At 57.4% G+C, this 25,609-nt stretch overlaps 13 protein-coding genes across 13 annotated transcripts; 4 read left to right on the top strand and 9 right to left on the bottom strand.

Annotated features, from left to right (window-relative positions):
* Window positions 1-15: 15 nt before the first annotated feature.
* ACA1_181630 (uncharacterized protein) lies at window positions 16-1,976 on the bottom strand (the record flags this gene model as incomplete). Its single annotated transcript, XM_004345768.1, has 10 exons — window positions 16-254; window positions 345-428; window positions 508-592; window positions 705-808; window positions 866-989; window positions 1,079-1,162; window positions 1,279-1,348; window positions 1,435-1,653; window positions 1,774-1,860; window positions 1,942-1,976. The coding sequence occupies 10 exons, from the start codon at window positions 1,974-1,976 to the stop codon at window positions 16-18; spliced, it is 1,131 nt and encodes a 376-aa protein (XP_004345818.1).
* Window positions 1,977-2,231: 255 nt separating this feature from the next.
* On the bottom strand, window positions 2,232-3,499 carry ACA1_181620 (uncharacterized protein; the record flags this gene model as incomplete). Its single annotated transcript, XM_004345767.1, has 5 exons — window positions 2,232-2,535; window positions 2,575-2,626; window positions 2,650-2,719; window positions 2,801-3,045; window positions 3,379-3,499. The coding sequence occupies 5 exons, from the start codon at window positions 3,497-3,499 to the stop codon at window positions 2,232-2,234; spliced, it is 792 nt and encodes a 263-aa protein (XP_004345817.1).
* A 380-nt stretch (window positions 3,500-3,879) lies between these two features.
* Window positions 3,880-5,686, top strand: ACA1_181610 (electron transport SCO1/SenC family protein; the record flags this gene model as incomplete). The annotated part of the gene is made up of 8 exons (XM_004345766.1): window positions 3,880-4,041; window positions 4,184-4,382; window positions 4,539-4,641; window positions 4,719-4,807; window positions 4,920-5,018; window positions 5,133-5,236; window positions 5,364-5,498; window positions 5,642-5,686. The coding sequence occupies 8 exons, from the start codon at window positions 3,880-3,882 to the stop codon at window positions 5,684-5,686; spliced, it is 936 nt and encodes a 311-aa protein (XP_004345816.1).
* Window positions 5,687-5,911: 225 nt separating this feature from the next.
* ACA1_181600 lies at window positions 5,912-6,326 on the bottom strand (the record flags this gene model as incomplete). Its single annotated transcript, XM_004345765.1, has 2 exons — window positions 5,912-6,060; window positions 6,128-6,326. 2 exons carry the CDS (start codon window positions 6,324-6,326, stop codon window positions 5,912-5,914), a joined length of 348 nt encoding a protein of 115 aa, XP_004345815.1.
* A 63-nt stretch (window positions 6,327-6,389) lies between these two features.
* ACA1_181590 lies at window positions 6,390-10,560 on the bottom strand (the record flags this gene model as incomplete). Its single annotated transcript, XM_004345764.1, has 19 exons — window positions 6,390-6,536; window positions 6,614-6,721; window positions 6,874-7,070; window positions 7,167-7,314; window positions 7,410-7,466; window positions 7,556-7,625; window positions 7,704-7,946; window positions 8,056-8,153; window positions 8,257-8,468; window positions 8,536-8,651; window positions 8,726-8,861; window positions 9,178-9,327; window positions 9,409-9,556; window positions 9,635-9,731; window positions 9,807-9,872; window positions 9,951-10,036; window positions 10,110-10,148; window positions 10,230-10,322; window positions 10,447-10,560. 19 exons carry the CDS (start codon window positions 10,558-10,560, stop codon window positions 6,390-6,392), a joined length of 2,325 nt encoding a protein of 774 aa, XP_004345814.1.
* A 122-nt stretch (window positions 10,561-10,682) lies between these two features.
* Window positions 10,683-12,251, top strand: ACA1_181580 (THUMP domain containing protein; the record flags this gene model as incomplete). Its single annotated transcript, XM_004345763.1, has 8 exons — window positions 10,683-10,808; window positions 10,892-11,002; window positions 11,123-11,405; window positions 11,476-11,584; window positions 11,654-11,777; window positions 11,864-11,938; window positions 12,019-12,084; window positions 12,144-12,251. The coding sequence occupies 8 exons, from the start codon at window positions 10,683-10,685 to the stop codon at window positions 12,249-12,251; spliced, it is 1,002 nt and encodes a 333-aa protein (XP_004345813.1).
* Window positions 12,252-12,601: 350 nt separating this feature from the next.
* Window positions 12,602-13,648, bottom strand: ACA1_181570 (uncharacterized protein; the record flags this gene model as incomplete). Its single annotated transcript, XM_004345762.1, has 2 exons — window positions 12,602-12,904; window positions 12,974-13,648. The coding sequence occupies 2 exons, from the start codon at window positions 13,646-13,648 to the stop codon at window positions 12,602-12,604; spliced, it is 978 nt and encodes a 325-aa protein (XP_004345812.1).
* Window positions 13,649-14,091: 443 nt separating this feature from the next.
* Window positions 14,092-17,242, bottom strand: ACA1_181560 (uncharacterized protein; the record flags this gene model as incomplete). The annotated part of the gene is made up of 6 exons (XM_004345761.1): window positions 14,092-14,285; window positions 14,388-16,092; window positions 16,292-16,615; window positions 16,714-16,804; window positions 16,880-17,048; window positions 17,194-17,242. The coding sequence occupies 6 exons, from the start codon at window positions 17,240-17,242 to the stop codon at window positions 14,092-14,094; spliced, it is 2,532 nt and encodes an 843-aa protein (XP_004345811.1).
* Window positions 17,243-17,328: 86 nt separating this feature from the next.
* Window positions 17,329-19,459, bottom strand: ACA1_181550 (uncharacterized protein; the record flags this gene model as incomplete). The annotated part of the gene is made up of 5 exons (XM_004345760.1): window positions 17,329-17,390; window positions 17,538-17,649; window positions 17,717-17,775; window positions 17,846-19,028; window positions 19,127-19,459. 5 exons carry the CDS (start codon window positions 19,457-19,459, stop codon window positions 17,329-17,331), a joined length of 1,749 nt encoding a protein of 582 aa, XP_004345810.1.
* Window positions 19,460-21,350: 1,891 nt separating this feature from the next.
* Window positions 21,351-22,569, bottom strand: ACA1_181540 (uncharacterized protein; the record flags this gene model as incomplete). Its single annotated transcript, XM_004345759.1, has 6 exons — window positions 21,351-21,542; window positions 21,636-21,748; window positions 21,821-21,896; window positions 22,057-22,128; window positions 22,231-22,329; window positions 22,426-22,569. 6 exons carry the CDS (start codon window positions 22,567-22,569, stop codon window positions 21,351-21,353), a joined length of 696 nt encoding a protein of 231 aa, XP_004345809.1.
* A 334-nt stretch (window positions 22,570-22,903) lies between these two features.
* Window positions 22,904-23,519, top strand: ACA1_181530 (the record flags this gene model as incomplete). Its single annotated transcript, XM_004345758.1, has 4 exons — window positions 22,904-22,955; window positions 23,066-23,162; window positions 23,279-23,343; window positions 23,440-23,519. The coding sequence occupies 4 exons, from the start codon at window positions 22,904-22,906 to the stop codon at window positions 23,517-23,519; spliced, it is 294 nt and encodes a 97-aa protein (XP_004345808.1).
* Window positions 23,520-23,718: 199 nt separating this feature from the next.
* ACA1_181520 (cathepsin L, putative) lies at window positions 23,719-24,830 on the bottom strand (the record flags this gene model as incomplete). Its single annotated transcript, XM_004345757.1, has 2 exons — window positions 23,719-24,264; window positions 24,378-24,830. 2 exons carry the CDS (start codon window positions 24,828-24,830, stop codon window positions 23,719-23,721), a joined length of 999 nt encoding a protein of 332 aa, XP_004345807.1.
* A 281-nt stretch (window positions 24,831-25,111) lies between these two features.
* On the top strand, window positions 25,112-25,462 carry ACA1_181510 (uncharacterized protein; the record flags this gene model as incomplete). Its single annotated transcript, XM_004345756.1, has 3 exons — window positions 25,112-25,229; window positions 25,314-25,387; window positions 25,419-25,462. Coding segments are annotated over 3 exons (236 nt in total), but the record flags the coding sequence as incomplete, so codon positions are not given.
* Window positions 25,463-25,609: the final 147 nt, after the last annotated feature.

The following is a 25,609-nucleotide window of genomic DNA, read 5'->3' as shown; positions in this document are numbered from 1 at the left end:
CTGCTATCATGCATGTCAGTGTGCGTGGGCGTAGGAGGCGCACTCGCCCTTTCCTCGCACCAGGACGCAGCTGTCGCCGCCGGTGGTTTCCCACCGTCGCTGCTGTGCAGCGTTGAAGGCAAAGTCCTCCTTCTTGATCCGTGCCCACTCGCCGCCGGGCACCATCACGAGGTAGTGCGTCAGACATCGCTTCTCGTGTATGAACCCATTCAGCTTGTCCAGCTTGCTCTCCACCCCCATGCAATCGACTTGACCTGTTGTACGAAAAAACGCGCGACCACAAACAGACACTGTTGAGGGAGAGAGGACGAGCAGCTCTGCATGTAGAGGGCGAGAGCGCGTACCGTCAGCGGCGATGTAAGTGATTTGGAGCGGGTACAATATTTGAGGAAGTGAGTTGGAGCCTTTCTTGGACTTCATCTCTTCTCCTAAGACAGAGCGCTGGTGAGTGGGATTCACGAAGAGGCGGAAAGTATTGTGACAAACCTGAGCTTTGTATGGTTGTACCTATGTGGATGACGAAATCGCCAACCTCTTTGAGTATCGTCGTGGGGTCATCCCTGGCGGGATTGATCAGCATCGGGACGAAACTCTGGAGTGGATGTCGTCGTGGTCGTGTGACAGATAAACATACATACCACACATCAGTAAATTGATATCTGCAGGCGGATACCGTTTCTCGTCGTGAGGCCTGAAGTGCGTACCTTTTCTCCCTGCTGCCACAGATACTGCTTCTTTTTCTTTGCGAGCTTGATGGCAAGTACGAACCATTCGCCCAGCAAGCTGTAGAACTCCTCATAGCTGATTACTGTTCAGTGAAATGGTTAGCATTCCTTCAAATGCTTCAGGAGTCATCAATCCATACCGTTCTTCTGGACTCGCAGCTTTGATTGATAGTACTTCTTCTCCGACGATTGCATCTCATAGTCCAGATGGTGCCGGTGGTAGGCCGCCAGCTTGTTCAGCATGTCGTCGATAGTGATGGAATCCTAGAAGTGGAGATCGTGGCCGCCACCCACCGAAAAACTAGGTTTAGCTCGAATTGCTCACGTTAATGCATCGAGAAACAACAACGCACCCTCTCGCCTGTCGGGTACCAGATGAGCCGGCAGGAGGCTCGTGTGATGGCTTTACTATGCGTGTAGGTCACCATCGGTACCACCTGGAAGGCGCGCGGGGGGGGGAATGAGGAATAAAAGAAAGGAAAAAGAAAACGCCATTGCAGTTGTTGGTAGCCACGCCAAGCGAGGGTCATGAGACGTGGTGGCGTGTACGCACCCGTGTTATCGCATGGCCACCCACAAGCAGAGTAAAGACGATCTCCAACAGTGTAAGGTTTGACAAACGCCTGGTTGTCACAAAAAGAGATGCGTGAGCGTGGTGCATAGCTCACTGGCCTCAAAGGTCTTGGGAAAGCGAGGTTGGACCACGTACTTGTCATTGATACATTGCTTGAAGAGCACCTCATACTCGCCCCTGGACTCGGTTTGGTGCTTTAGCACCAGGAGCGCTGAGTTTCTCTTCTCGTCAAAGTCGTTGTCCCCTGCTGCGCCACTGTTTAGCTGGACGAAAGGCTTCTCCTGCTCCGGCTCCCCGTAGATGGTGGAAGGCTTCAGGTGGCAGAAGGCTCGCTTGTTGAGCAGCGGTTGCAGTCTGTGAGGGGAGTTAGTGTCGGTGCAGTGTGCGTGAGGCATCCTTCAATAATTGAGGATTGTCAGGCGGGCGAGAGAGAGAGAGAGAGATTGAATGAACGACATAGACATGCCCACGTACTTGAATGGAACAATGACTCGCGCCGCGACGTCGCATTTGTTCTTGGATTGACCCCAGTACACCACCTGCTCTTGCAGCGCTACCGCTCTGCACGCATCAAGTATGAAAGAGCGTAAGAGCGTCTGCCTTTCTGTCTGGTGCACGGTTGATCGCTTGGGGAGGGAGTACATTTGAGCGCAACATTCCATCGTCACCTCGTCCATCGGAGCGGCTGGTGATGGTATCGGCAAGGCTGGGGAGTACGAGGAAGAGGAAGAAGAGGAAGAGGAGGATGACGAAGGTGATGCTGAAGAGGAAACTGATGATGACGTGATGGGACAAACAAAGGAGGATTCGAGAGATGATGAGTTGTTGTAGGGCCCCGATGCGGAGGGAGTACGTTGAGTCTTGGTGCCCGATGAGTTACTCTCGGGTCCTACCAGTATAGACCATCACATAGAAAGCGGCATATTAGACACTCACGAATAAAAATAAGATGAAAAGCTACGCAAGAGTTGAACCGTACCATTCAGCTTGCTGGACTTTCGGGGCTGCTTTGCAGACTTCTCTGACAGACGGGCCTTCTTGGGTAGCGGCGATGAGGCTGGGGCTTGGACCGAAGGCAGGCGTCTCTTGTTCTGTTCTCCCGCACTGAGGGAAGTGGGCTGGCACCGCCGCTTGGGATAGATGGAGTAGTGGTAGTGGTGCCACAGTTGTTGGGCGGCATGAGCGGCGAGCCGGCGGGGCTTGCATTCGCAGAGAGCGGGGAGCGGAGAAGGTGGGCTTGCAAGGTGTGAAGTGAGAAGAGAGAGGCCATCGGACCGGCCGGGCTTCCTATCGTTGCGCTGGAGCTTGTCATCGAAGAAGCTGGAGCCTGCGGCGGCAGGAGCCGCTTACCGCGCGGCGAGATCAGCGGGCCGCCCACGAACGTGTTGTTGGGTGCTGCCCCTGCGTTGTTCATCATGAACTGTCGTTGCAGCCGCGCGCAATCAGTTTTAGGTTCACCATCCTCGCGGGGTGGGTGGAGCCAAGAAAGGGAGGAGAGTACGGAGCGGAGGGAAGGAGGCGGCTGAGGCAGAAGCGCCGAGTGGCGACCAGCAGCAGCTGACGTGGCCAGGGGCAGCGGCTGGTGGGTGGATCCGGCGGGCGGGTAGTGGTGCACCACAAACGGCGGGCTGAGCGGAGCAGGACAAGGCGGGCTGTCGGCGCGTCCCTTGCTCTCGAGAGGAACGCTGGATGAAGCTTCTTCCCGCGGTGGCGAGCGTGCTGAGGCTTCTTGGCCGTGCAAGAAACCTGAGGGGTGGTGTTCTAAGGAAAGAATGCGCCACGTGACGCCGGTTGGGGTAAATAATCGCTACGGGCATTTCTCTCTTTGTTGAGGATGGAGGAGGTCAATGAGGATTTTATAACCCTTACCTAAGAGCACTGGCGCTGTCGAGGTTGATTGGGAACCGTAGACTCGAGGAATGGCAGCTGCTTGAGATCTCAATCGCTGAGAATCGTGATCGATAATGATTAGCCCAGCTTGATCGTGATCGTCGTCGTCATCTCGCCTTCCTCCCACTACGGTCGATGATGAAGGAGAAGAAACCCCGCCTGAGCGCAAGGGACTCATCGCCCCCTTACTCCCCTCGGAGACGGCGACGTCCTCCCGCAAGACGTAGACGGAGCCGTGCGTCCTCTCCCTCACGGCGGTTGTACTACTGCTCCCCAGCTCAGCGGCCGCCAGGGCCTGCAAGTGTTCCATCCTGCGGGGCTGCTGCTGCAAAAGAAGCCTCACTTGGTCTTCCTTTGATGCGAGTGGCGAGATACTCGTGTGTCGTTCCCCTCCTCCTACCTCCTTCGCTCGTGCTGTCTCTGGTGTCGTCTAGTGCGACCTCAACATCGTCGAAGGGGTAATACAGGGTTGTCTGTGACACAGATGTCAATCCCTGTGGGTTGGCGTGCTGCGGAACGGCTCGCCACAGAACCCCACCCATGATGAAGTTAAAATGCCTCGCATTCCTCATTTTTTTATTCCACTGAAATAGTTTTTCTCTTTCATTTCTCTTTACCTTTCGAGGAAACAGGTCGAGTGTGGCAAAGTTGTAAGGTAGAGATCACAAAATCGCGAAGAAGACAGCAAACATGCGCAGCTGCCGCGCCGCCTCCGCCCGGAACTTGACGTCAGCGGGCTTTCGCGCGTGCCGTCAGGGTGCGTCTGCCACACGCCTGTATGCTTCGGGCATAATCAGGGACGGCTGCTGCAAGGATAACAGCCTCATCTCCACAGCGACTCGCAGTCTCAAGGTGCGTTACCATCAACGCAGGGCAATGATTCGTTGGTGTCAATTGCGCCAATTGCAGACGAAATAAGGAATCGCGGCTCATGAGATTGGAGGGAGGACAGACTAGTGTGTGGCCAGCCCGCTCGCCGCTCGTACGGACGCAGGCTCTGCCCCGCCGCCGAGCGGAGGAGCCTTCATCCACACCCGGAGCTGCAGGCGGGAGCAACACTCGCACCTCTCCCCCGCCTCCTCCCGAAGCCCGGCCACCGCAGGCGCCCATCACGTGGAAAAGCGCACTCCTCGCCCTGGGCGCTTGTGGGGTGGTGCTCGCCTACTTTGAGTTCGAAAAGGCCAAGAGGAAACGTACGTAAGCTTGTCGCTGGACCTTTGTGTCACTCTAGAGTGTTGGAAACATGCTCACATGCACCCACACAACGTACGCGTTGCGCTTTTGGTACACACGACACACACGACACACACACACAACACACCCAACGTGCCCAACGTGTCATCCTGCAGCAAGAATCGAGATTGCTGTGGCAGGAACGCCGTCCATCGGAGGACCCTTCACGCTCGTCGACCAGGATGGTCATGTGGTCACCAACCACACCTTCCGCGGCAGGTACCCGACCAACACACGATCACCACATTGCGTTTAGGCTTTTTACCTACAGCTGCTGCTACTGCTGCGCCTGCCAGGTACATGTTGGTGTACTTTGGGTTTACGTTCTGTCCCGACATCTGCCCCGCCGAGTTGGCCAAAGTGACCAAGACGCTCAAAATCCTCGGTAACACCTCTCGCCCTATCCCCCCCCCTCTTCTCCTCCTTTGGCCACTTCCAGTCCTCATTTTCATTTCCCCCCCCTACGCCACTGGACGTTCTTGTTGTGGTGCCAACAGAGGAAGAGGAAGGGATCACACCTGGCCTAGTTGTCCCAGTCTTCATCTCCGTTGATCCCTACCGTGACACCGTTGGCAAGATCAGGAGCTATCTGAAAGGTGCGAGCGCTTTTTGTGACGCTTAAATGACAATAACCCCAATAAGTGTTGGCTCACGAAGCGGTTCCGAGCGCTAATCCTTGCTTCTTCGCTGCTGCACACCGCGTTTGTTAGATTTCCATCCTTCGTTTGTGGGATTGACGGGCACGCCACAGCAAGTGGAAAGCATGGCCCGGTCCTTCCGCGTCTATTCGTCCACCTCGCAGCATTCTGAAGAGGTACCTGCATTCATCCGTCCTCGCCATTACCGACCCAACTGAGTTGTTGGCGATTGACCTTTTAACGATGATTGCTCATATTCGCCTTCGTTTGTTTGTTTGTTTGCTCGTTGTTGTGACGAACAAGGATGAGGATTACCTGGTGGACCACTCCATCTTCCTCTACCTCATGGACAAGGAGGGCAGCTTCCTGAGCCACCACGGCAGCCAGTACGACGCCCATGCCCTGGCCCAGCGTATCGCCACTGACGTCCGGTCTAAGGTCCGCCCAGAGCCGTCCTTACCTTTCTTCCCCGCACTGAGAGCAACACTTTGGCTCAACTCACTATTGTTTCTGTCCTTTGTGGGCTGCGCTTCTTTTCTTTCGAACAATAGGGGGATTGTCCACCGTCGTTGTGGGCACAGCTCAAGGAGAGAGGCAGCAATTTCGTTGCCACCTTCATTCATTGACCTACCTGACCGAAAGTTGTTCTTCCGGCTGCAACCAACAATGCATGACCATCATCACTCACAGTTGGCGGACCCCTGTCAGCCCGCCCAAGCCCACTTCCGTTCATTGCGGCTTACCAATGGCCCGTGGTGAGTGAGCACACAACAACAACAACAACACACATGACACGACACGACACACGAGGAGGCGACAATTTTTATAATCAAAGTAGTGCTGACAACTGCTCACAGTTTGGTGGTGGCGTGCTTCCGGCGCTGCAGTTCCTGGATCTTGTCTGCGTACTTGGTCTGGGCCTCTTCCTGGCGCATGCCCTTCAAGCCGGCCCACGCCATCCACTTGCCGTAGCTTCTCACATCGCTCGCGTTCGGTTGGGCTGCAGCCAACACAAGAATTGCCGTTGAGGCGGTGGCCAAATTGACGAGTGTGCTGGCGCGACGTACGAGTGGTGTTGTCGCCCGCGGAGGACTGCTTGAACAGGGCGTAGATCTCCACCAGGTCCTGGCCCTCGGCCACCGAGAGAACGCCGGACGTCTCCGCGATCGCCGTCTGGTAGCGCTTGATTGCCTCCGTGGCACCACCTTTCTGGGTGAGCGCCTTACCCTTGTGCTGCTGCAGCTCCAGCCTGGCGATGGTCATCATATGAACCTGCCGCGTGCGCACACGATGAGTTCGTGTTGAGCCACTCTAACGACTACGCGAGCTTCACATGGCCAGGCTCCACTGGGTGTGTACCTCATCAGGCCCGTCGGCCAGGCGGAGAGAGCGGGCGCCAGCAAAGGCGGCGGCCAGACCAAAGTCTTCGCTGAGCCCCGCCGCACCAAAGGCCTGGATCGCCCTGTCGATCACTTTCTGTGGCGGCAAAAACAGTGTTAGCTGACCCACTCGGTGAACACGATCTCTGCTGGCCCGGGAGGCGGGATTCGTACCAGCGCCATGTTGGGTGCAACCACCTTGATCATGGCGATCTCCTTCCGTGCATGCCGGTTGCCCACCGTGTCCATCATGTGGGCCGCCTTGAGCGTCAACAAGCGAGCCTGAACGCACATGTGCGTATGCGGTAGTGCGTGTGCGTGTGCGTGTGCGTGTGCGTGTGCGTGTGCGTGTGCGTGTGCGTGTGCGTGTGCGTGTGCGTTGCCAGTGAGTTACATCATACACAGTGACCACAACCCGGAGGAAAAGAGTTTACCTGCTCGATTTCGATGCGGGAGAAGGCGATGTTCTGCTGGATGATGCCGTGCTCGGCCAGCGGTCGCCCAAAGGCGATTCTCTCCTGGACCCGGACGCGCATCGTGTGCAGCACGCGCTCGGCCAAGCCCACCATGCGCATGCAGTGGTGAATGCGCCCAGGACCCAAGCGCGCCTGCGCCATTTCGAAGCCTTTGCCTGCATTCACCGACACCCCGCGATCAGCGTCCGGTAATGAAACAATGAAGAAATCGAACGAAGAGAAATAGTGCTTCTCTAGGGAGGGAGGCGTACCTTCGCCGCCCAAAATGTTGGTGAGCGGGACTCGGACGTTCTCAAAGAGCAGCTCGCAGTGACCAGACGGTGCATCGTCGTAACCGAATGTGGTCAGGGGGCGCACCAGCTTGACTCCCGGCGCATCCATCGGGACAAGCACCATCGACTAACATAACGAAGGGGAAGACCAGTGAGCGTCTAATCAGAAGAAGAAGAAGAAGAAGAAGAAGAAATGCAGCTTGGTGGGTTGTAGATACGTACCTGCTGTCGGTATTGGTTGGGGGTGTCGGGATCCGTCTTTCCCATCACAATGCACAACTGGGCGAGGAAGCACGACAAGGACGTCAGATCTGTTTCGTGATCACGAACCACAAGCAAGCGACAGATCGGGCGGTGGATGTGCCGACCTTGCATCGAGGATCGCCAGCGCCGGTGATCCACCACTTGCGACCGTTGATGACGTAGTGCTCACCATCCCTGCACTCGGCCAAGTTAAAATACGAATGCGAATGCGAATGCGAAATGAAAAAGTGTGAGAAAAGGAGCAGAACGTACCGCGTGATGCGGCATTCGATGTTGGTGGCGTCGGACGAAGCCACAGCCGGCTCGGTCATGCCGAAGCAGGACCTGATTTGACCGGCGAGGAGGGGCGCGAGCCACTGCTTCTTCTGTTGTTCGGTGCCAAAGTGCGCGAGGAGCTCCATGTTGCCCGTGTCCGGCGCGTTACAGTTGAAGATCTCCGGCGCCAGGTGCGGCGAGTACCCCATCAACTCCGCCAACGGCGCGTACTCGGAGTTGCTGGACTAGCGTCATCAGCAAGCAAAACACGACCACACACACCACACGCGCGCGCGCACAACACACCACACCACACACACACACACAGCGGGTAAAGAGCGTGTAGTACCTCAGTCCAGCGCCGCCGTTGGAGCGATCAGGCAAAAACAGGTTCCACAATCCGGCCTGCTGGGCCTTGGCCTTGAGTCGCTCGATTACCGGAGGGATCTGAGCACCAGCACCCACAACATAAAAAGATGAGTCGCCGTTCTGGTGCAGCATGCGCCACACGTTGGCGGAAATGGCCAAACAAGGTGACCGATCGGAGTACCTTCCATCGGTTGCCCGGCTGGTTGACTTCGTCGTGGACCTGGCGCTCGATGGGGAAGACGTTGTCGACGAGGAACCGCCACAGCTGCTTCTGCAGGGCCACGCTCCTCTCCGACACGGGCTCCCACCGCGGCTCGGGCAGAGCGGCCATGATGTCCTCCATCGTCGACACCCCCTTCTTGGGGCTGCCATGCCTTACATTGGCCTCACCCGCTGAGCCGCCACCCGCGTTAGGCCTGACACCAGCAGTGAAGTCGGCCAGGATGAATGAGCGGCGTACTGGTGGTGAGCTTGCTCTCTTCTGCTTCCACAAGGCTCCAAGCGGCCTCGAGGCACATCTTCGACACCGCTCCGAAGACGCCAGCGGTGGTGGACGATGCGTTGCCTTGCAGGAATCTTGAACGTGCGCACGCATTCGGTCAGTGGTCCCCACCACAGGGCGCGGGGCCGGGCGGGGGGCGGCAGCGTACCGCTTGTACACCCCCTGGGCGATGCCGGCGAGCCGGAAGGCGGAGAAGGCGACGTAAAAGTGCCACTTGGGAATCGGGAAGGCGCGGCCCGTATGCTGGCAGTACTGCTTCACGTATTCGGCCTGCGAGGGAATGCCTGTGCGCAGCACAGCGAAGTGGCAGGACAGGTCAGCGACATTACACAGTCATCGGTGACAAGTACCGAAGAGTTGAGTGTTGTGTTGTTGGGCGGAGCAAGAAGAGAGTAAAAAGGATACGGCACGGTGGATTCCCGGGTGGTCGCCCACCCCAGTACTAACACCGCCTGGCGCAGCTTAACTTCGCTGTTCGGATGGGAAGCGGTGCTTTCTGTGCAGTATGGCCGTATCCAACATTCACGCTGCCGCACCTCCCACGACACTCGACCCAACGCCAAAAAAACAAAAATGAGGGCGGGAAGAGAGCGTACGTACCGCTCATGTCCTTGTCGATGAGCGAGTTTCCGGGGAGGTCGACGCTGTAGGGAAGGCACGAGTAGGCCACATCCGCCAGCGGGTGGCCGAGCGTGGACAGCTCCCAATCGAGCACCGCAATGATGCGCGGCTCAGTCGGGTGGAAAATCACTGCACACACAGCCCGCATTGGTCGACGATTCTGAGCGCAAGCTTCGCAAACAAACAGTGGAGCGACTAGAGGGTGCGTACCGTTGTCGAACTTCATGTCGCCGTGAACAATGGTACAATCGCCAGGCAGCTCTTCGGGCACGTTACGCGAAAGCCAGGTGATGAGGCTCTCGATGGCCGGCACCTCCTCCGTGGCCGAGGCTCGGTACTGGCGCGTCCAAGTCGCGACCTGGAGTGGTGATATATTAGGTGGTCTTATATAACTACAAATCAAGGGCAACCCCGACTACTTAGTCGCAGGCCGTACCTGGCGTGCGTAGTAGGAGCCCTCCTTGCCGTAGGCGCCGAGGCCCACCTTCTTGTAGTCGACCGAGTGCAGAAACGCCATCACGCGAATGAACTCCCTGCATGCATGGAGCAGCAAAAGTGGTCAGCAAGCACAATGCAGCTGCTTTGTGAACGGAGCCGGTTGGGAGTACTTGAAGAGGGCGGCCCGCTCTTGAGGCGGCAAACCGGGCAATGAGGGATCGGTAAAGATACGGCCCCTGCAGGTGGATGTACCACGTGGCGCCTCAGACGTCAGTGACTCCTCATTCTCACGGGTACTGTAAGTGGAGGCGTACGTGACGAACTGCATGATGTAGAAGGGCGTGCCGATGACGCTCGAGTCTGCCGTGAAGGCCAGCAGGTCGGGCACCGGAAAGTTCACCTGCGATGCGGACAGTTAGAGGGACCCGCTGTCCATGCATGGCTGAGCGAGCGGGCAGGTGGTGCGCACGCACCTGCTTCAGGGCCTTCATCACCATGTACTCGCGCTCCACCTTCACATTTCCCACACAAGGCACGAATGCGTATATAAGCAAGTCACTAGCACTCAACGCTGGAGCAGTATTTGGGAGCACCATGTGGGCAGAGGAGAGGAGCTTGCCGGGCGGCTTCTTGCGCAGCACGTACTTGGTGCCGCTGCCGTCCGCCAGCAGGAACGTCGGGTTGGACTGCCCATGCTTGAATTGCCTCACCTTGTTTTGTTTTGTTTTGTTTTTATGAGAAGGTGAGCACGACACCACGTCGTGAAGATCGTTTGATTCGTGTAGAGCCACCTAGGATTGGGGGGCGCACCTGCAGAGGCGGCACAAAGGAGGGAATCTGCTGGGCCATGAAGCTGGTGAGGCGCTCCACATCGAACACATGGGCCTCCCGCACCGCGCTGGTGTGCACCTCCGTCGCGTACATCCTCAGTTGCGCTCAGGGCTGGGAACTCTCCACCTTCTTCATTTCCGGAGCGTTTCTTTTAGTCTAAGGAAAATTTGAACAGAAAAGATCCGGGAAAAGAAAAAGATATTAATCCCAACAAGATGAAGAGAGAGCGGAGCGAGACGGAACTGACTGGCACTGATTCGGTGGACAAGAAGGTGGGCAAAGCTGAACAAAAGACAACTCCGACGACCAAGCGTCCCCGACTCGATCGAAGTTCGCTCAAGGTGCAAACCCTCTTTATTTGCAGTTTGTGCGTTTGCAGAAAGATGAAGCGGCCGCTCAGCACCGTGACGGTCCATGTGCACAGAAACACGCCACGCTGTTCAACCGGGGCCAAGCGAGGCACGGCTTCGTGGTCACCTGCGCCGTCCACCGCGAGAACCACGCCCTCGCCCAAGTCCTCCAGCTCCTCAACCACGTACGGCGTCAACCCGGCATCAACGTGGGCGCCACACACGTGTCGTGGTCGCCGACACCGTCCATGTGTTCGTGCGCGTGCGGTGCGGTGCTGATGACTTTTGTGCATGTTCGGGAGCAGTACGCGCGCAAGTTCTATCCCGAAGAAGTCGAACGTCATCTCAATCCACCTGCGCCGACCGAGGGCGACGCCGGAGGCACGGCCGCGGACGCCCGACCCGATGGCACGGCCGCGGAGGAACCGAGCAGCGCAGATTCTGCTGAGACGCTCAAGCTGGCGGACTCGAACACAGCTGCTGCTGCAGATTCGAAAGAAGAGACCGGCACGAGCCACGGCCCAACACCACCCAGCGACAAGCCACGAGAACGGGCGCCGAAGCTGTTCAACATATTCGACTCTGGCGGTCTGGTCCTCCCCCTCCCGCAAATCACAGTTTCATTTTGGCTCACCCGATCGGCGCGATCACGAGTCAGGAATCAGCGGGTTGTTCTTCGTGTCGGTGAACAGCCCCGACATACGACCGGTCGAGTTCGCCCACCGCATCTTCACCGACCCGGACTTTCCACAACAGGCGGCTCACAGGTGCGCGGTCTGTCGTCCCTTTTGGCTTTTTGTGAGTGGCTCGTACACTCAAGCTCGCGCGATCTACAGCGACGCGTGCCATCGCCTGGTGCCCATAGAGCGAGTGTGCGCCGCGAGCGAAGCCGATATTGTGTCGGCGGCGCAGGCCATGCTGCCCGACCACTTCCCCAGCGAGACCGATGCCCCGCTTAAGGTGCGTCGCGCATCCCGCTCGACACGTTCAACCACTGTTTCACGATCTTTCTCTCTCTCTCTCTCTATTCTTTTTGCGGTGTGCAGTTCGCAGTTGTGTTTGACAAGCGCAACAACGACCGTGTAGAGAGGATGCCCGTCGTGTCCCAGATCGCAGCCTCGGTACTCTACTTTTTTCTTGTTAATTTTTTTTGTCTTGTGGGCGGATTCAATTCTCAACGCAGCACATGTGCGGTGTGCAGGTGCCACCCGTGCACAGCGTCGACCTCTCAACGCCCCACAAAGTCGTCCTTGTATACATCTTCAAGGTGCGGACTTCCAACTTTTTCCCATGCTTTTGCGGCCTGCCGCTCATCTCCTCTCGCAGAGCGCGTGTGGATTGAGCGTCACGTCAGACTACCACGCCTTTGCCAAGTACAACTTGCACTCCACCGCAGCCAGGAGGAGTGGCAGCACGACCATGACAACCAACTAAGCTTAGTACATGTGTTGCGAAAGAAAAGAAAAGAGGACCTGTTCGTTAGAAAGGCCACAACTTGGTTGTGATAATCAAAGGTATCTCAATTTCTCTGCGGCTCAGGTTTGGTTCTGGCCAAAGAAGCGGTCAAGTCGGTGACAGATGGATAGATAGGAAGGCTCGTGTAATGATGACGAAGAAGGAGTGGGAAGAGGGGCATGGTGAGGCTTGATGGTTGTGCCCCTGAGCTTGTCACAACACTCCACTTTGCTAAGGAAGCGCCCACCAGGCCCACGCTGCCTGTTCTTGGTGTGCTGGTGCCTACTGTCATACAGCCACTCCTGCAAAGGGGTAGCGTTCGGGATCAGTTATTGAAAGACGGAGGGCCGGGATGAAAGTCGAACCCTGCGTGGCATGATCTGGTATTTGGCCTCCAGCTTCGTCCGTTCTTGTCGCCGCTTCAGGATTCGATGATACTGTTTCGGATTGACGTCAAGGCACGAGACAGGGTCCTCGGCTCGCGAGAGCAGCGCGTACTGCTGGACCGCTTGCAGGAGCAATCCCGTTTGGGCCACCTGGTGAAACTGATTCGGATTGATGTAGGACTGCTGGTCAACTTGCAGGAGCGACCCCATTTGGGCCAACTGACGAGAGCCAGCTGTCTCGAGACCCTGGCAGCAAACGGATCAGAAAACGCTGATCAAGCGGTTTGCGTGAAGGTGTCGCAATTCTCCACGTACCCTGCGGAATGGGTACTGAACGCCGTCGTTGTGGGCGGAGGCGAGGACGTAGCATCTGGTCAGGATGCGCATGGTCTCGCCCACCTCGTCGAGGTCGTTTTCGGCTTCAAAGTACTCCAGGCAGGCCTCGAGCTTCTTCAGCCACTGCACCGCCTTCCCCTCGCCACCCTGGCGACCGCCACCGGCCACCACGATCTCCTTGAGCCAGTCCTTGTCCGCCGCCTCGATCTTGCCCTCCTTGAACAGGATCGACATGAGCAGCAGCAGCTTTGTCGTCGTCGAATACACTCCGCCGCTGTCCACAGCCAGTGCCGCCCTGAGCAGAGGTGCGGTTTTGGTGGTGGCGGGCATCACCGACATCGACGCCCTCGGGGTTAGCCCGAACGAATAACCCTGGGCTAGGCCTCCACTGTTGCTATTGTTGAAGCTGCTGCTGCCGCTCTGACCCTCGACTTCGAAGCGGTCGTTCGGGAGGACCATGGTCAGCTGCAGCTCCTTGCCGCGAGCGACGGCAGACAGGGTGAAGGGGGCCTGCGCTTCGAAGGGCCCCCGCGAGTCGATTCGCGGCCATTTGGGCTCGGCTATACGCGGCTGTACGATGCGATTGAACGTGCGGTGGGCCGCCTGCTCCTGTATCGTTCGCGCAAAGTTGTGGATCTCTGGCAACTCAGACATTCTCCTCTCTTCGTCTCTGAGTGTTGGCGACAACTGTGGGTTGCTTGTCGGGGTTGGCAACAACAATTGTCAATTTGTTCCACGAACACGGAACTAAAATTTTTTGGTGCTTTATGGAAGGACCAAGCATACGACTACTGGCAGGGTTGGCTGGTGCAAGAGGGACCGGGTTCACATGCTTGAGCGAACCGACGCAGGGTGCTTGGCCGAGGTGAACACCGTACGGAGCCCCAATATTGCCCCGCATCAATGAGAAATGGTGGCTAAACGGTGCTGAGAGCGATTCCTTGGCTCCCTAGCGATCGACACAATCACGCGAACAAACCCAAGGCCAGGAGGAGCGGCAACGCAACCACGACGGCTAACTCGGCGCGAGGTGTGTTGGGAAAGACAGAAGAAAAGACTGCATTTTGCTTGGAATGTTGACTCTGGGTGGGTTAGACCTACACGTGAAGTACCGCCTCCGTGGGAGGCAAGCGACCGGCTGATTCAGTTTGTCTGTGTATACCAGAGAATGGGATGAGTTGTGCTGTGCTGTACAAAAATGAATGTCCTCCGGAGTACGGTACCTCGGTAGCAGTGCGAGGGAAACGCAACTGACCCAGCCTGGTTGCGCTCAGCACTGGGCGCGCCACTGCTGCAGAGAGAGTGTGTGGATTGAACAAATGAGATGAGAGTCCAACATTGCAGAGCTTCAAATAATGCAAAAAGGTGTTGTGGGTTGTACCGCCGGTCGCACGTTGTCTGTCGTCGGCAGCCTGCATGACGTCCAGCAGTGCAGGCGGCATGCGCAGCAGCATGGCCTGGCGCATGTCCTCGCTCGTTTCCAACAGCTTTCTGACGGACTGCCGAATGTCGAATTCACTGCTGGCGGCGCCCTTCTTCTGCCGCAGGAAATCGTTGAGCTTGTCCACCACGCCCGGGTGACTGAGATGCTCGAGCGCGCGCTCCACGTCGCCGCTCTCCACGATGTCGTCGACCAGCTCCTGCGCCCAAGCGTTCAGCGAGTTGTAGATTTCGTCGGCCTCGGCCTCGTCGTCAATCTTGATGTTCTTGATCGCCTCGAGTGTCTTCGCGACTTCGGCCTGCTGCAGCTTCGCCAGTTCGTCCCACTTGTTGGTGTTGTGGTCCTTGAGCACCATCTTCGCTCTCAGCTCGGTGACGTGGCGCCGGATGCGTGCGGCCACCGTCTCGCGCCTGGGGACCGCTGCTGCGTGCTGGTGGCTGCCGGGCAACGCCTCGCGGAAGTAGCGCACGACTGGAAGCTCCGTAGGGTTGCTGGTGGACACGCTCGCCGTAGCGGTCGCATCCAACTTTTCTTTCCCCTTCTGCTGCTTGGCCTTCCCTTTGGCGTCCTTGAGCGTCTTGTCGTGCTTCCACTCGCTCTCGGTATGTTGCTGGAGATAGGCGGTCCACCTCTCGACGATGCCGGCGATCATCCCGTCGTAGATCGAGGCCGATGATGTCGATTTGCCTTTGACGTCGTCTTTCTCCTGCCGCAGAGAGGCGAACAGCCCGGCGAAGAACTCGCGGACCGCCTCCATCCCTCTCAGGTCATTGGATGTGTTCGCCGGCGGCAGTGCCGACGACGCCGACGATGACGACGATGACGACGATGATGACGACGATGACGAGGAGGCGAGCGCCGCAAATTCCTCGGGCTCGGCGAAGAACTCGCAGGCCTCCATCCCTTCCAGGTCATTGGATGTGTTCGCTAGCGGCAGTGCCGACGACGACGATGACGACGACGACGATGAGGCGAGCGCCTCAAATTCCTCGGGCTGGTGCTCGACCGCAGCCGCGGAGGGACATGATGCCGAGCGGCTCCGGTTGTAGCGAATGCGCTTGGCGCTGTGTCCCGGGTGTCTGCTGCGCTGGCCGTGGCTCACGCCGTCCACAGGGGTGCAGTCGTCACTATTGATACTGTCGATGTCGCCGTACAGGTCGTCCACCTTGCGTCGTCGCCCACCAGCACTCTCCAGCTCCGAGGTGCCCACCAGGCCGATGCTGACGCACACGAGACGCAGCACCTCGGGCGTCCACAGCAGATTCTCCGCCTCGCACACTTGAAGGTGGTAGATGCCCTTGCCGCTCATCATCTCGATATAGTCGGCGCTGTGGTTGGCCCGGTCGACCAGACCCGCCACCACGGTGGCATCGAGCCCAGACAGCTGCGCCTTCGTCCGCTTGGTGGTCTCGATCACGTCATCTTCGTCGTGGTTCGTCGTGTGCACCGTGCGCAGAGTGAAGTGGTTGCGGAACAGCGGTCCGTAGACCTGCTTCGCGATGGGCGACGACGGGTGCTGCGTTGCGTGCGGCGGTTGGTCGGCGAGGGGGGCACGATCGTTGATGAAGAGAACGTGACGTTCGGGCTTGCTGAGCAGCTTGGCTGCCAACTTCATCATCATCAGATCATCACCAACGTGGGTGTACATCGCCTTGCCCTGCAACGTCCAACACGCATATGCGTCAGGCCACACTTTCCAGCACTCAACAGCGAAGTACAACTCTTCAATGGCTGCCGGGGAGGTGCTCATCGCACGCACACGCACACGCAGGCACCACCGCACACGCATCACCGTGAACGCACACGCCATTCACGCCACACGCCACATGCGACACAAGACATACAACACTACATACCGGTGTCGGCAATGTCACGCTGATGCAGCGAGACACAGGACGCGCTGCGATCTCGGGCTGATGGGTGATGTACACGAAGAACACGTCAGGCCGCCGTTCCTCAAGGATCTGGCACAGCAGCACAGACTTGGCCTGCTCGAGGTGCATTTCGGGCTCGTCGATTATCACCAGGCCTCCGATGGGAGCCAGAGCCACGTCGCACAGGATGCTCAGGATGCTGCCCTCGCCCGCGCTCAGACTATCAGTTGAGTGCTCTACAGGGTCGCCCGCACTGTTGAACCGTTGAACCACAAGCCCGAGTTTTTCCGTGCAGCTGACTCTGAGCTGAACGAGGGCGAAGAAATCCTCATTGATCTAAGGATTGCATGTCAGCTGTTACCCCAGCACAAGCAGGCGCAGGAGGTGAAGAGAGAGTTGGGCACCTCATCCAGAAGGGTCGACCCAACTCCACGGCGCTGGTGCTCCTCCACAACTTGTTCATAAGGCTTCGTTTGCTGCTTCTTCATGTAGTTGCTGCAAAAAGAGTGTGTTTGTGGCGTATTAATTGGTAGTACGTTTGCCGGTGGGGAGGGAGAGGAGCAAGCGTACCCACACCCACGATAGGCCCAGATGCACTGGGTAGTTGCACCACGAGCAAACGATCGTGCGAGGGCAGTCTTGCCAACACCGTTGGGTCCCACAATCGTCATCGAACGTGCGCCGTCGAGGTTCAACTCTTCAATCTTGACCTGTTGCGTAAGCTCTTGCGGCAGAACGACTTTGCGGCGATGAAAATGTAACGATGGCTAAGGAAACCTGACGAAACGCATCACCTCACACGCACTCGCACACGCACACGCAAACAACACGTCCAAGAGGTAAAGAGGATATAGAGCTTTTGGTCTGGCACAACGTCCGTGAACTTGAGGAGAATTGACCCAGCAGCGTCTGTTGACAGTACTCCTCGGGCATGCTTGTACTGGCGTACTGGCGTATGATCAGTAGTTCCTCAAAAAGGAAAGCATGACAGGGGCGGAGAAGTACCAAGCTCCAGCTGGTCAGCTGGCCACCCGCTCGTAGAAGAGGAGCTGTCGTTCATCGTTAACTTTCCGCTCTTTATCTGCATTTCCAGCCAATGGCGCCAAGCGTTTTGGTTTTTCTTTTTGCCTCCCACGACCTTGGCGGCCAGCTGGAGTGCTGGAAAGGGCAAAGAAGTGATGGCCTTGAGCACCGAGCACCAGCAGAATAGCAAGGCAGATGTGCGTACCCCACACTCCAAGCGCCTGAAGCACTAGTTCTGCAGTTGCGGGTGCGGGAAGCTCGAGCTTCAGTGTCACGGTGAGGCCTGACTGGTCGTCGCTGATCGGAAGGGCCACCGTCTGCACGCAAATGCACACATTCGGTCACACGGGGCCAACACATCAAACCAACTGGTGGCGACCGTACAGTCTCTCCGAGGAATCGCGCCAGCTTCTGCACACTCGATTGTTCGCTGGTCACGAGCCCTGCATACAAACAAGCAACATCTCAGTCTCGCGAAACCTCGATAAAGAGACTCAGTGGAGAGACACGGACCTCTTTGCTTGTGGTCGCGCAACTCGACCGGAACCCGCAGCAAAATCGCATGACGCATCTCTGCACTTGTCTCGAGCATGCGGACCACCGTCTTACGAACATCGAACTCGAGGCCGAGGCCTGCCTTCTTCCGAATAAACCGGTTGACCTCCTCCACCAGTGCCTTGTGGCTGAGATGCTCGAGTGCGCGCTCCACGTCTCTCTGCTCGATGATGTCGTCCACCAGCGCCGTGGCCCACTCGGTCAGCTTGGCCTTCGCCTGACCCTCGTCTTGTGCCGCCAGCTTCTCGAGCGTCTGTAGGGCCTCCTCGGCCTTCTCCAGAGCTTGGTCTCCCTCCAGCGTCTCGAGTTCGTGGCTGAGGTTCCAGAGCTTGTCGTTGATGACCTTGGCGAGCGGCTGGCGCTGGATATTCTCATCTTCTCGAATCGCGCCACCGGGCAACGATTGGCTGAAGTAGTCGAAGCAGTCTCGGTCGGTGCCCTGGCGGAGGTAGCGCTTCCAATGCTCGACGATCCCGGCGACGATTGCCTTGTAGGGACTCCTGCTCTTCGATGTGTCCTTCTTTCCCTCTCGCAGCAAATCGAACAACTGTTGGTAGAACTCGTGCACCGCCGCTGGCATGGGATCGCTTGTGCCGGGTGCAGCTGAAGAGGGCGGTGAGGCTGAAGCGGAAGAGGAAGCTGCCGGTGCCAGCTCCAGTGCCGGTGCTGACGCCGATGAAGATGATGACGACGATGACGACGATGACCGATCGATCGAGGGGGATGTTTCTGTTGCTGCGAAAAGCCCGACGCTCAGGCACACAAGACGCAGAACTTCGGGCGCCCACAGCAGATTCTCGATCTCGCACACTCCCAGGTGGTAGATTCCAAGCCGCTCCATCTTCTTGATGTACTCGGCGCTGTGGTTGTCGCGATCGAGGAGACCACTCACCGAGACCTTGGTTGCCCACTGCTGTGTGCGCGTCTCCTTGGTTTTTGCGATCACGGCGGAGCACCCTCCGAGCGAGCGAAGATTGAAGCCGTTGCGGAACAGCGGGCCGTAGACCTGGACATCCCGCAAGGAGTTGTCCTTCCCGTGATTGGTGCCTTCGATGTAGAGCACGTTCATCTCGGGCTTGCTCAGCAGCTTGACCGCCAGGTCGGGCAGGTCGGGCGGAATCATCTCCCATTCTTTTCTTCCCTGCACACCACCAACATCAGTGATGAGAAGAAGAACGTGAGAAGGAGAACGAAGAGACCACGTGCCCGAAAAGACTTGACATGAATGCATCGTGACACTGGACGCGAGGCAATGGCCAGCTGGTGGGTGAGGTAGACAAAGAACACGTCGGGCCGCATTCGCTCGAGCACGGTGCACAGATGCACAGACTTGGCCTGCTCGAGATGCAGCTCCGGCTCGTCGATGATCACCAAGGCGTTCATGGGCGCACACGCCACTTGGCACAGGATCAGGAAGATGCTGCCCTCGCCTGCGCTCAACTTCTTGGGGCTGTACTGTTTCGATTTGCTATTGATGATCTCCAGGCCGCCAGAATCCTGATTGAGGATAACATGGTGGCAACACAGCTCGGCAAAGCTAGCGGCCACCTGCAGCATGTACCACAAGAGCATGTTGATCATACAGCTCAATGCAAGGAATGTTGATTGGTACAGTACGCACCCTGGTCAGCTTGTCGTGTTGTGCCACCACTTGAGCAAGCTCATCAGGGAGTTGTGATCTCTGGTCACTGGGCACACAATTTGCAAGTCAGACCAGCAAAAGAGCAGTGGGGTGGTGGCTGTGGTACCCAAGATCGCGGAGGGCATTGATGACCACCTTCCGGGCACCGGCTGATGTTGTTGTGTGATGGGCAAAGCGAGTCTTGCCTGCTCCATTGTTGCCCACGACAGCAATTGAGTGCACATCATCCCGAAGGATGGTAGCTTGCTCTCCAGGTCCTGGAAGAGTGATCACAGAAGTGTGGAATTGTAGAAGAGCTGAGTTAAGGTGGTTGCCTGAGAGCCCAAAGCAACATTGTAAAGAAAAGATGGGGAGGTAAAGGATATCATAGATGCAGCCCTTTGATACGGGGGTATTGCCAGGGAGGGGTTCTTGGCTGTCGCGCAATGACACCCAACTACGGCTGCGAAGTGCACGTGGCCCCACTGTGCATGAGGCATTAAGCCTCGGTGAGTTTTGTGTGGTGTCTGAGCATGGCAAGCAATTGTCCCACATACCACATGACAACAGTTGTTGGCTGAAGGAGCGTAGATCTCTGTATTGTTGTTGCCAGCGGTCATCAATAAACCGGACGGAGTACACCAAAGCCGGAACTGCACGCGTCAAGCGTTGTTTCCACCACTGGCGGAAGTCTTCATTCTCCCTGCCAACCACCACTGTGACTATGAGTGGACAGGGAATGACCAACTAAGCAGGATGGCGTACCAATTTTGCTCGTTGCTGTCAAGTCTTATTGACCAGAGGGGGAGAGAAACATGATCATGCACACGAGCGAGCAGGGTTCCTGCATATATGCCACGCACCACCGCACATATATGCCAGATGTCAATGGCACATCAACCGTCAAACCATGGCAATCACAAATGCAGCCGCTGGAGGCGGCCTATGCGCACTTCGAACGCATTGAGGAGGACGTACCCCAGGCAAAGAGGTAGTTGAGCAGGTGAGCAACAGTTGGTTGACCATGACCACACAGGTGGTGCATCTCTACCACCAGCCCGATTTTTGCCACCGGCACGAAGTGGACCAGGAGCCTGTCGACAGGGGCCTTGTTTGCAGGAATAGGGATCTGCCACCGTGAATAGGTGAATTGTCGTCGGTGGTCTCTTTGGCGTCGGAACCACGCCTCCTGCTCATACGCTCTTTCCCGCTCCGCCACCGAAGCATGACGGACCACTACACACGAGCGTTAAACATCAAACAGAGCGCAGGCGAAACACGCAGAACACAGATGTGGAGGGCGGAGTACCAAAGACTTGGCCGGCGGAAACTGGCGCCGACACTTGCAGTGGCATTGCGGGAGATCTACGCAAAGCGAGTTCGTGCGCTACACGGAAACCAACTTTCATAAGCCACCCGGCCGCGGGGGGGGGTGACAAAGACCACAAATAATGAATCATAAATCATTATGTACCTCCGTCGTTTTTTCCAAGCGCCTGCAGTAGGCTTCCGACAGTGGATGATTGCAAATCTGCGATCTTGACGACCTGTGGCGTGTAAACAATCACTGTGCCTTCTTGCGCAGCCGCTGCCGACGCGGCCAAGAACGCTAGAGAGTCGTGATCCACCTCCATTGAGGTGTCCGCGTAATCGACAAGCTCTTGCATCACAGGAGATCTTTCGAGCAATTCTGTTTGCAACCAATTAATTGTTCATTTAGGTCCGATTACCCCCCCCCCAAAGAATGACGACTACGAATTCCTTCGTATTTCGTTTTCTGGCGCTGTTCGAGCCGCACGCGGTGTTCGACACCAGCGGAGGCACATTTCGCTCGCGCGGGGCTCACAATACGCCAAGCAGGCGCGCCTGGCCCTCGAGGGAGAGGAATGCGGGCGGGAAGTGCTGCGGGCGGGTCGTCGGCGTCATCGTCGTCACGTGCACGTCCCGGCAGGACGCCGGCGGGTTGAAGAAGCTGCCGTCGAGCGAGCTCAACGGGCGCACGTTGTAGAAGAATGAGTTCGAGTATCGGGTGTCCTGCACGCGCGTGAGGAACCAAAAAGACAGAGCGACACGTCAGCAGCACAAAACCAAGTGGTCGTAAGGAGCCAATGGTTGGGGGGTGCGTACGGCTTCGAGGTACATGCCGGACATGGCGAGCTCGTTGACGGGAATGCATTGCCCGGGCCGGCTGCCGACGGCCGTGATCTCGCTGTAGAACTCCTCCCCAGCACGCACAGCCCCTGCAAACAAAAAGGTAAGTGCACACATTCCATTGTGACGGCACACGACACACGACATAAAAGAGAGGTTACATTTCTGAGCGTTCTGGCTGCCGATGGTGACGTTTCCAGCGAAGCGGAAGGCGGTGTTCTGACCGGTGCAAAAGGGCTGTATGATCGAGTAAAGGCACCACCGCATGTGAGACACTCCGCTGCACGCACACGCACGCGCACCACCGCACGCGCACCACCGCACACGCACACGCACACGCACACGCACACAGGACTGGTGTGACACGCAGCCGGTCGCGCTTGGAGTGCGCACGTACCGTGAAGCACGAAGAACATTCGAAGTGAACGCAACTGCCCGAGGTCACGTTGTACTCGTACAGGTGGCCGGTCTGGTCATCAACGTCAGACGTGAGGGCCGGTCACTCTCCACTTCCACAAACAGAAAGCGAAAGCGAAAACGAAAGCGAAGGAAAAGAGAGAAGAGGGGGGACCTTGAGTAGGTAGACCTGGGCGCGGGAGGCCACGGCCTTGGGGTCCCACAGGCTGGTATCGAGCCGGACGCCGTAGTCCTCCGAATAGCGGATGTTCGCCTATCGAGGTTGAGGGGAAGTGAGAAAGAAAAAGCGAAGATGAAGAAGATGCAGAAGAGATGGGAGAAGGATATAAAGAGATGTGGAGGCAGGAACCTGAAATCCGCCCTGGTCGGCAAAGTGTTCGTAGGAGGAGACGAAGTGGCGCGGGAAGCAGCACGCAGGCTCCGGCGCACCCGAGGACAGGTGCACCAGCGACACGGCCAGCAGAGCCACCACAACCAGAACGGCCCTCATCATTTTGTGTTCGATCTTCGCTTAGTAGGGATTAATAATAAACAGTGAAAACTGTCGACATTCTTTTCCCATAGTTTCTGTTTTGACATTTCTTTTCCCTTTCTTCGAACTTGCATCTGCGACCATCTGCCGCTGTATCGATCCGGGAGCAAATGGTACGCAGCATTAGAGGAGGGGGTTCGCCGTGTGCATCACTTTGATGTGCACAGGCCTGCAAATGAAGTGTCGCTTACGCATTTTTCTTATCCACGATTTAATTTACCCCCCCCCCGGCAAGGCTACTCTTCTTGTGGCGGGTGTGGTGATTGCTGGTGTGGCCATCGGTGGGCGCGTGGCTATGAACGCCTACAAGCACTTCAAGGCCGGCAACTTGACCCTCCCCAAGGGCAGTACGTTGTTCCCTCCACATTTTCAATTTAATCTTCATCTTTCATCTCTGCCGATTTTCCCTTTTTCTTTGCTGTGTCTGAGCTATGGTGGGCTCGGCTTGCTTGTGCAGTGGTGCCCAAGGGTCCATCGAGGATGAAGTCCTACTACACGGGCGGCTTTGAGTCGGAGATGACCCGCGCCGAAGCCGCTCTCATCCTCAGTGTCCGGTACGCGACCCCTCCCAAGCACTCACGACCGCCTTGCCCACCCAGTCGAGACTTACCTACATGTACGTTCTCCTTCTTCTTCTCTTCTCCTTCCCTGGCGCGCGTTACACACATAGACAAGGCGCCTCGAAGGAGAAGATCAAGATGGCCCACAGGCGGATCATGTTGGCGAACCATCCCGGTACAACTCCACCAGGCAACCCAGTTGGGACCTGGTTGTGCACACGATCATCTCTCTGATCGCGCTTTCGTTTTTGTGTTGTCGCGTGCTTGTCAGACAATGGAGGCAGCGACTACGTGGCGTCGAAGGTGAACGAAGCCAAGGACCTGCTGCTCAAGGATCTCGGCGACGACTGAGGCCCCTCTTCCAAAATAACGAGAGCACCAAAAGGACCACCCCCACCAAACACAGACACACACCGAGACACCACACACCGCCGCCGCCGCCGCCACCAGAGAGATCGGGGCTGTACAGAGTACTACACCACCATATATGCACACCCATATTACCAACTCTCTTATGTTCTTGCAGAGAGAACAAACATGGGCGACCTAATTATAAGGCGATGGGGTAGGAGGCCCAGTCAGCGATCCCGCACATGTTCTTGCCGCGCGCCAGCCTGAAGTAGCCGCCCTCGCCCCAGCCCGAACCCCACGAGTTCTTGAGGATCCAGAAGTCCTTGCCATTCTCGGTACCGTAGCCGACGAGCAGCACTGCGTGGGTGGGCGTGTTCCCGCAGTTGGGTACGTCGAGGATGCCGCCCTGGTAGTACGCGTGGGCTTGGGTCCCGGCGTTGTAGGCGATGGCGACGGTCCCGGTCGTGGCAACGGCATCGAGGAGAGCGTTCTCGTTGCCGGCGGGTATCCGAGTGTAGTGTTGCACAAACGCACTCTTGGGCTTGGCAGCGTGTTGGCAGGCACCGACGCTCGCCGTGTAGGGATAAGAGAGCTGGGAGACCGAGCCGCCCTTGTCCTGGAGCCAGCGGTAGGCGGTGTGCATCCAACCACCACTGCAGCCGCCGTTGCCGTACTCGCCCGTGCAGTCGACGAGGTGCTGCTCGGAAAGGTTCGGGAGAGTGGCATACTTGCGCCAGTGGGCGGTCTCGAGGGCACCGACTGCCGAGAACGCGTAGCAAGAGCCACACGAACCTGAAAAAATGAAGAATCACAACATCAAGACAGGTGGCTGATCAAGCTCTGGGGGAGGGAATGTACCCTGGTTTTTGACGGCTTGTACGCCTCCCCACGTCCTCCAGTCGAGGCTCGCGGGGTGGCGACGGACGAGGCCGGGGAGGCAGCCTCGGAGGTGGTGGCGTTGTACTCCTCCTCCTCCTTCGTGATAGGAGCAGTGGCAGCAGCGAAGCTGGACATGTCAGTGGTGTAGATCCTCCGGAACTCGTCGGCGGTGAGATCGCCAAACTGGTTCATGCCAAGGCTATAGCTGTGGTTCTGGCGATTGTGCTCCTCGACGAAGCGCTTGTTCTCGCGCCACACACTCAGCCGGAAGACGAACTCCTCGGTGGAGTAGGACTTGGCGTGGGTCCTCGTCCACTCGGTAAACTCCCCCCGGAAAGGGTCGGCATGCCGGAGGGGCTCATCCGGCGAGGCGGAGGCCAAGAAGAAGAAGCAGAGGGCAGCGGAGAGGGCGAGAAGTGTGCTGGGACGCATGGTGGTGGCTGTGTGGTGTGGTGGAGCTGTATGACGATTTTATTTGTTTTCTGGCAATGAGACAACCAATGCACACAAGATACAGCTCGAGGCACACAATGGCAAAGCTGTTAACGTGCTTTGCGGTATGAATGCGTTCCTTTCCCTGCCTCCCTTCATAAGCGAAAAGCGACACTACCTGGGCTGCTTGACCGGTACGAGTTCTCGGCCTCTTCTTGCCCCTCGCGACCGGTGCACAGCCATTGAGCTCAAGTGTTGTTCTCCCATCTAATGTAACAGAAACCAAGCCCCTGTTCCCGCTGAGCTACCCCTTGCCGACTGTTGGCGCTGTTACGGCTGTGCGCCTCATCGCGTCCGTGCTTCCGCTTGAGGCCATCGCCAAGCAATACGGAACCCAACGTACAGTATTTCTTCGGATGGGATTTCTTCACTCACCCCATGAGCACCAGGCTCACAGTTAGCTCCGTCGTGGTGTGTGTGTAGCTGCCGGAGTCCTTGCCCTCGGCTCTCAGCCTGGCACGCCACTGGCGCCGTCGCAGGTTGGCGGCGAAGTTGAGGTTCGTTTCCTTCTCACCCCTACCTGCCGAGGGGAAGGAGTGTGTACTGATCCTTCGCCTCGTCATCAGGTCACTGTGTGCTTTGGAGAAACGCACGTCTTCAGGCTGCAGAAGGAGGACACCTTTGATGAGGTAGGAATGCGGAAGGATCCAACATAGATCCCTCACCTTTCCTCCAACATACTTTGCTGATCACACTACGTGTCGTGCATCGATGTCCAC

Source organism: Acanthamoeba castellanii (assembly GCF_000313135.1).
Source record: "Acanthamoeba castellanii str. Neff unplaced genomic scaffold scf7180000084745, whole genome shotgun sequence".
Classification (NCBI taxonomy): domain Eukaryota; phylum Discosea; order Longamoebia; family Acanthamoebidae; genus Acanthamoeba; species Acanthamoeba castellanii.
Note: the sequence above shows the minus strand (reverse complement) of the source record. Positions and strands in the feature narration are given on the sequence as shown.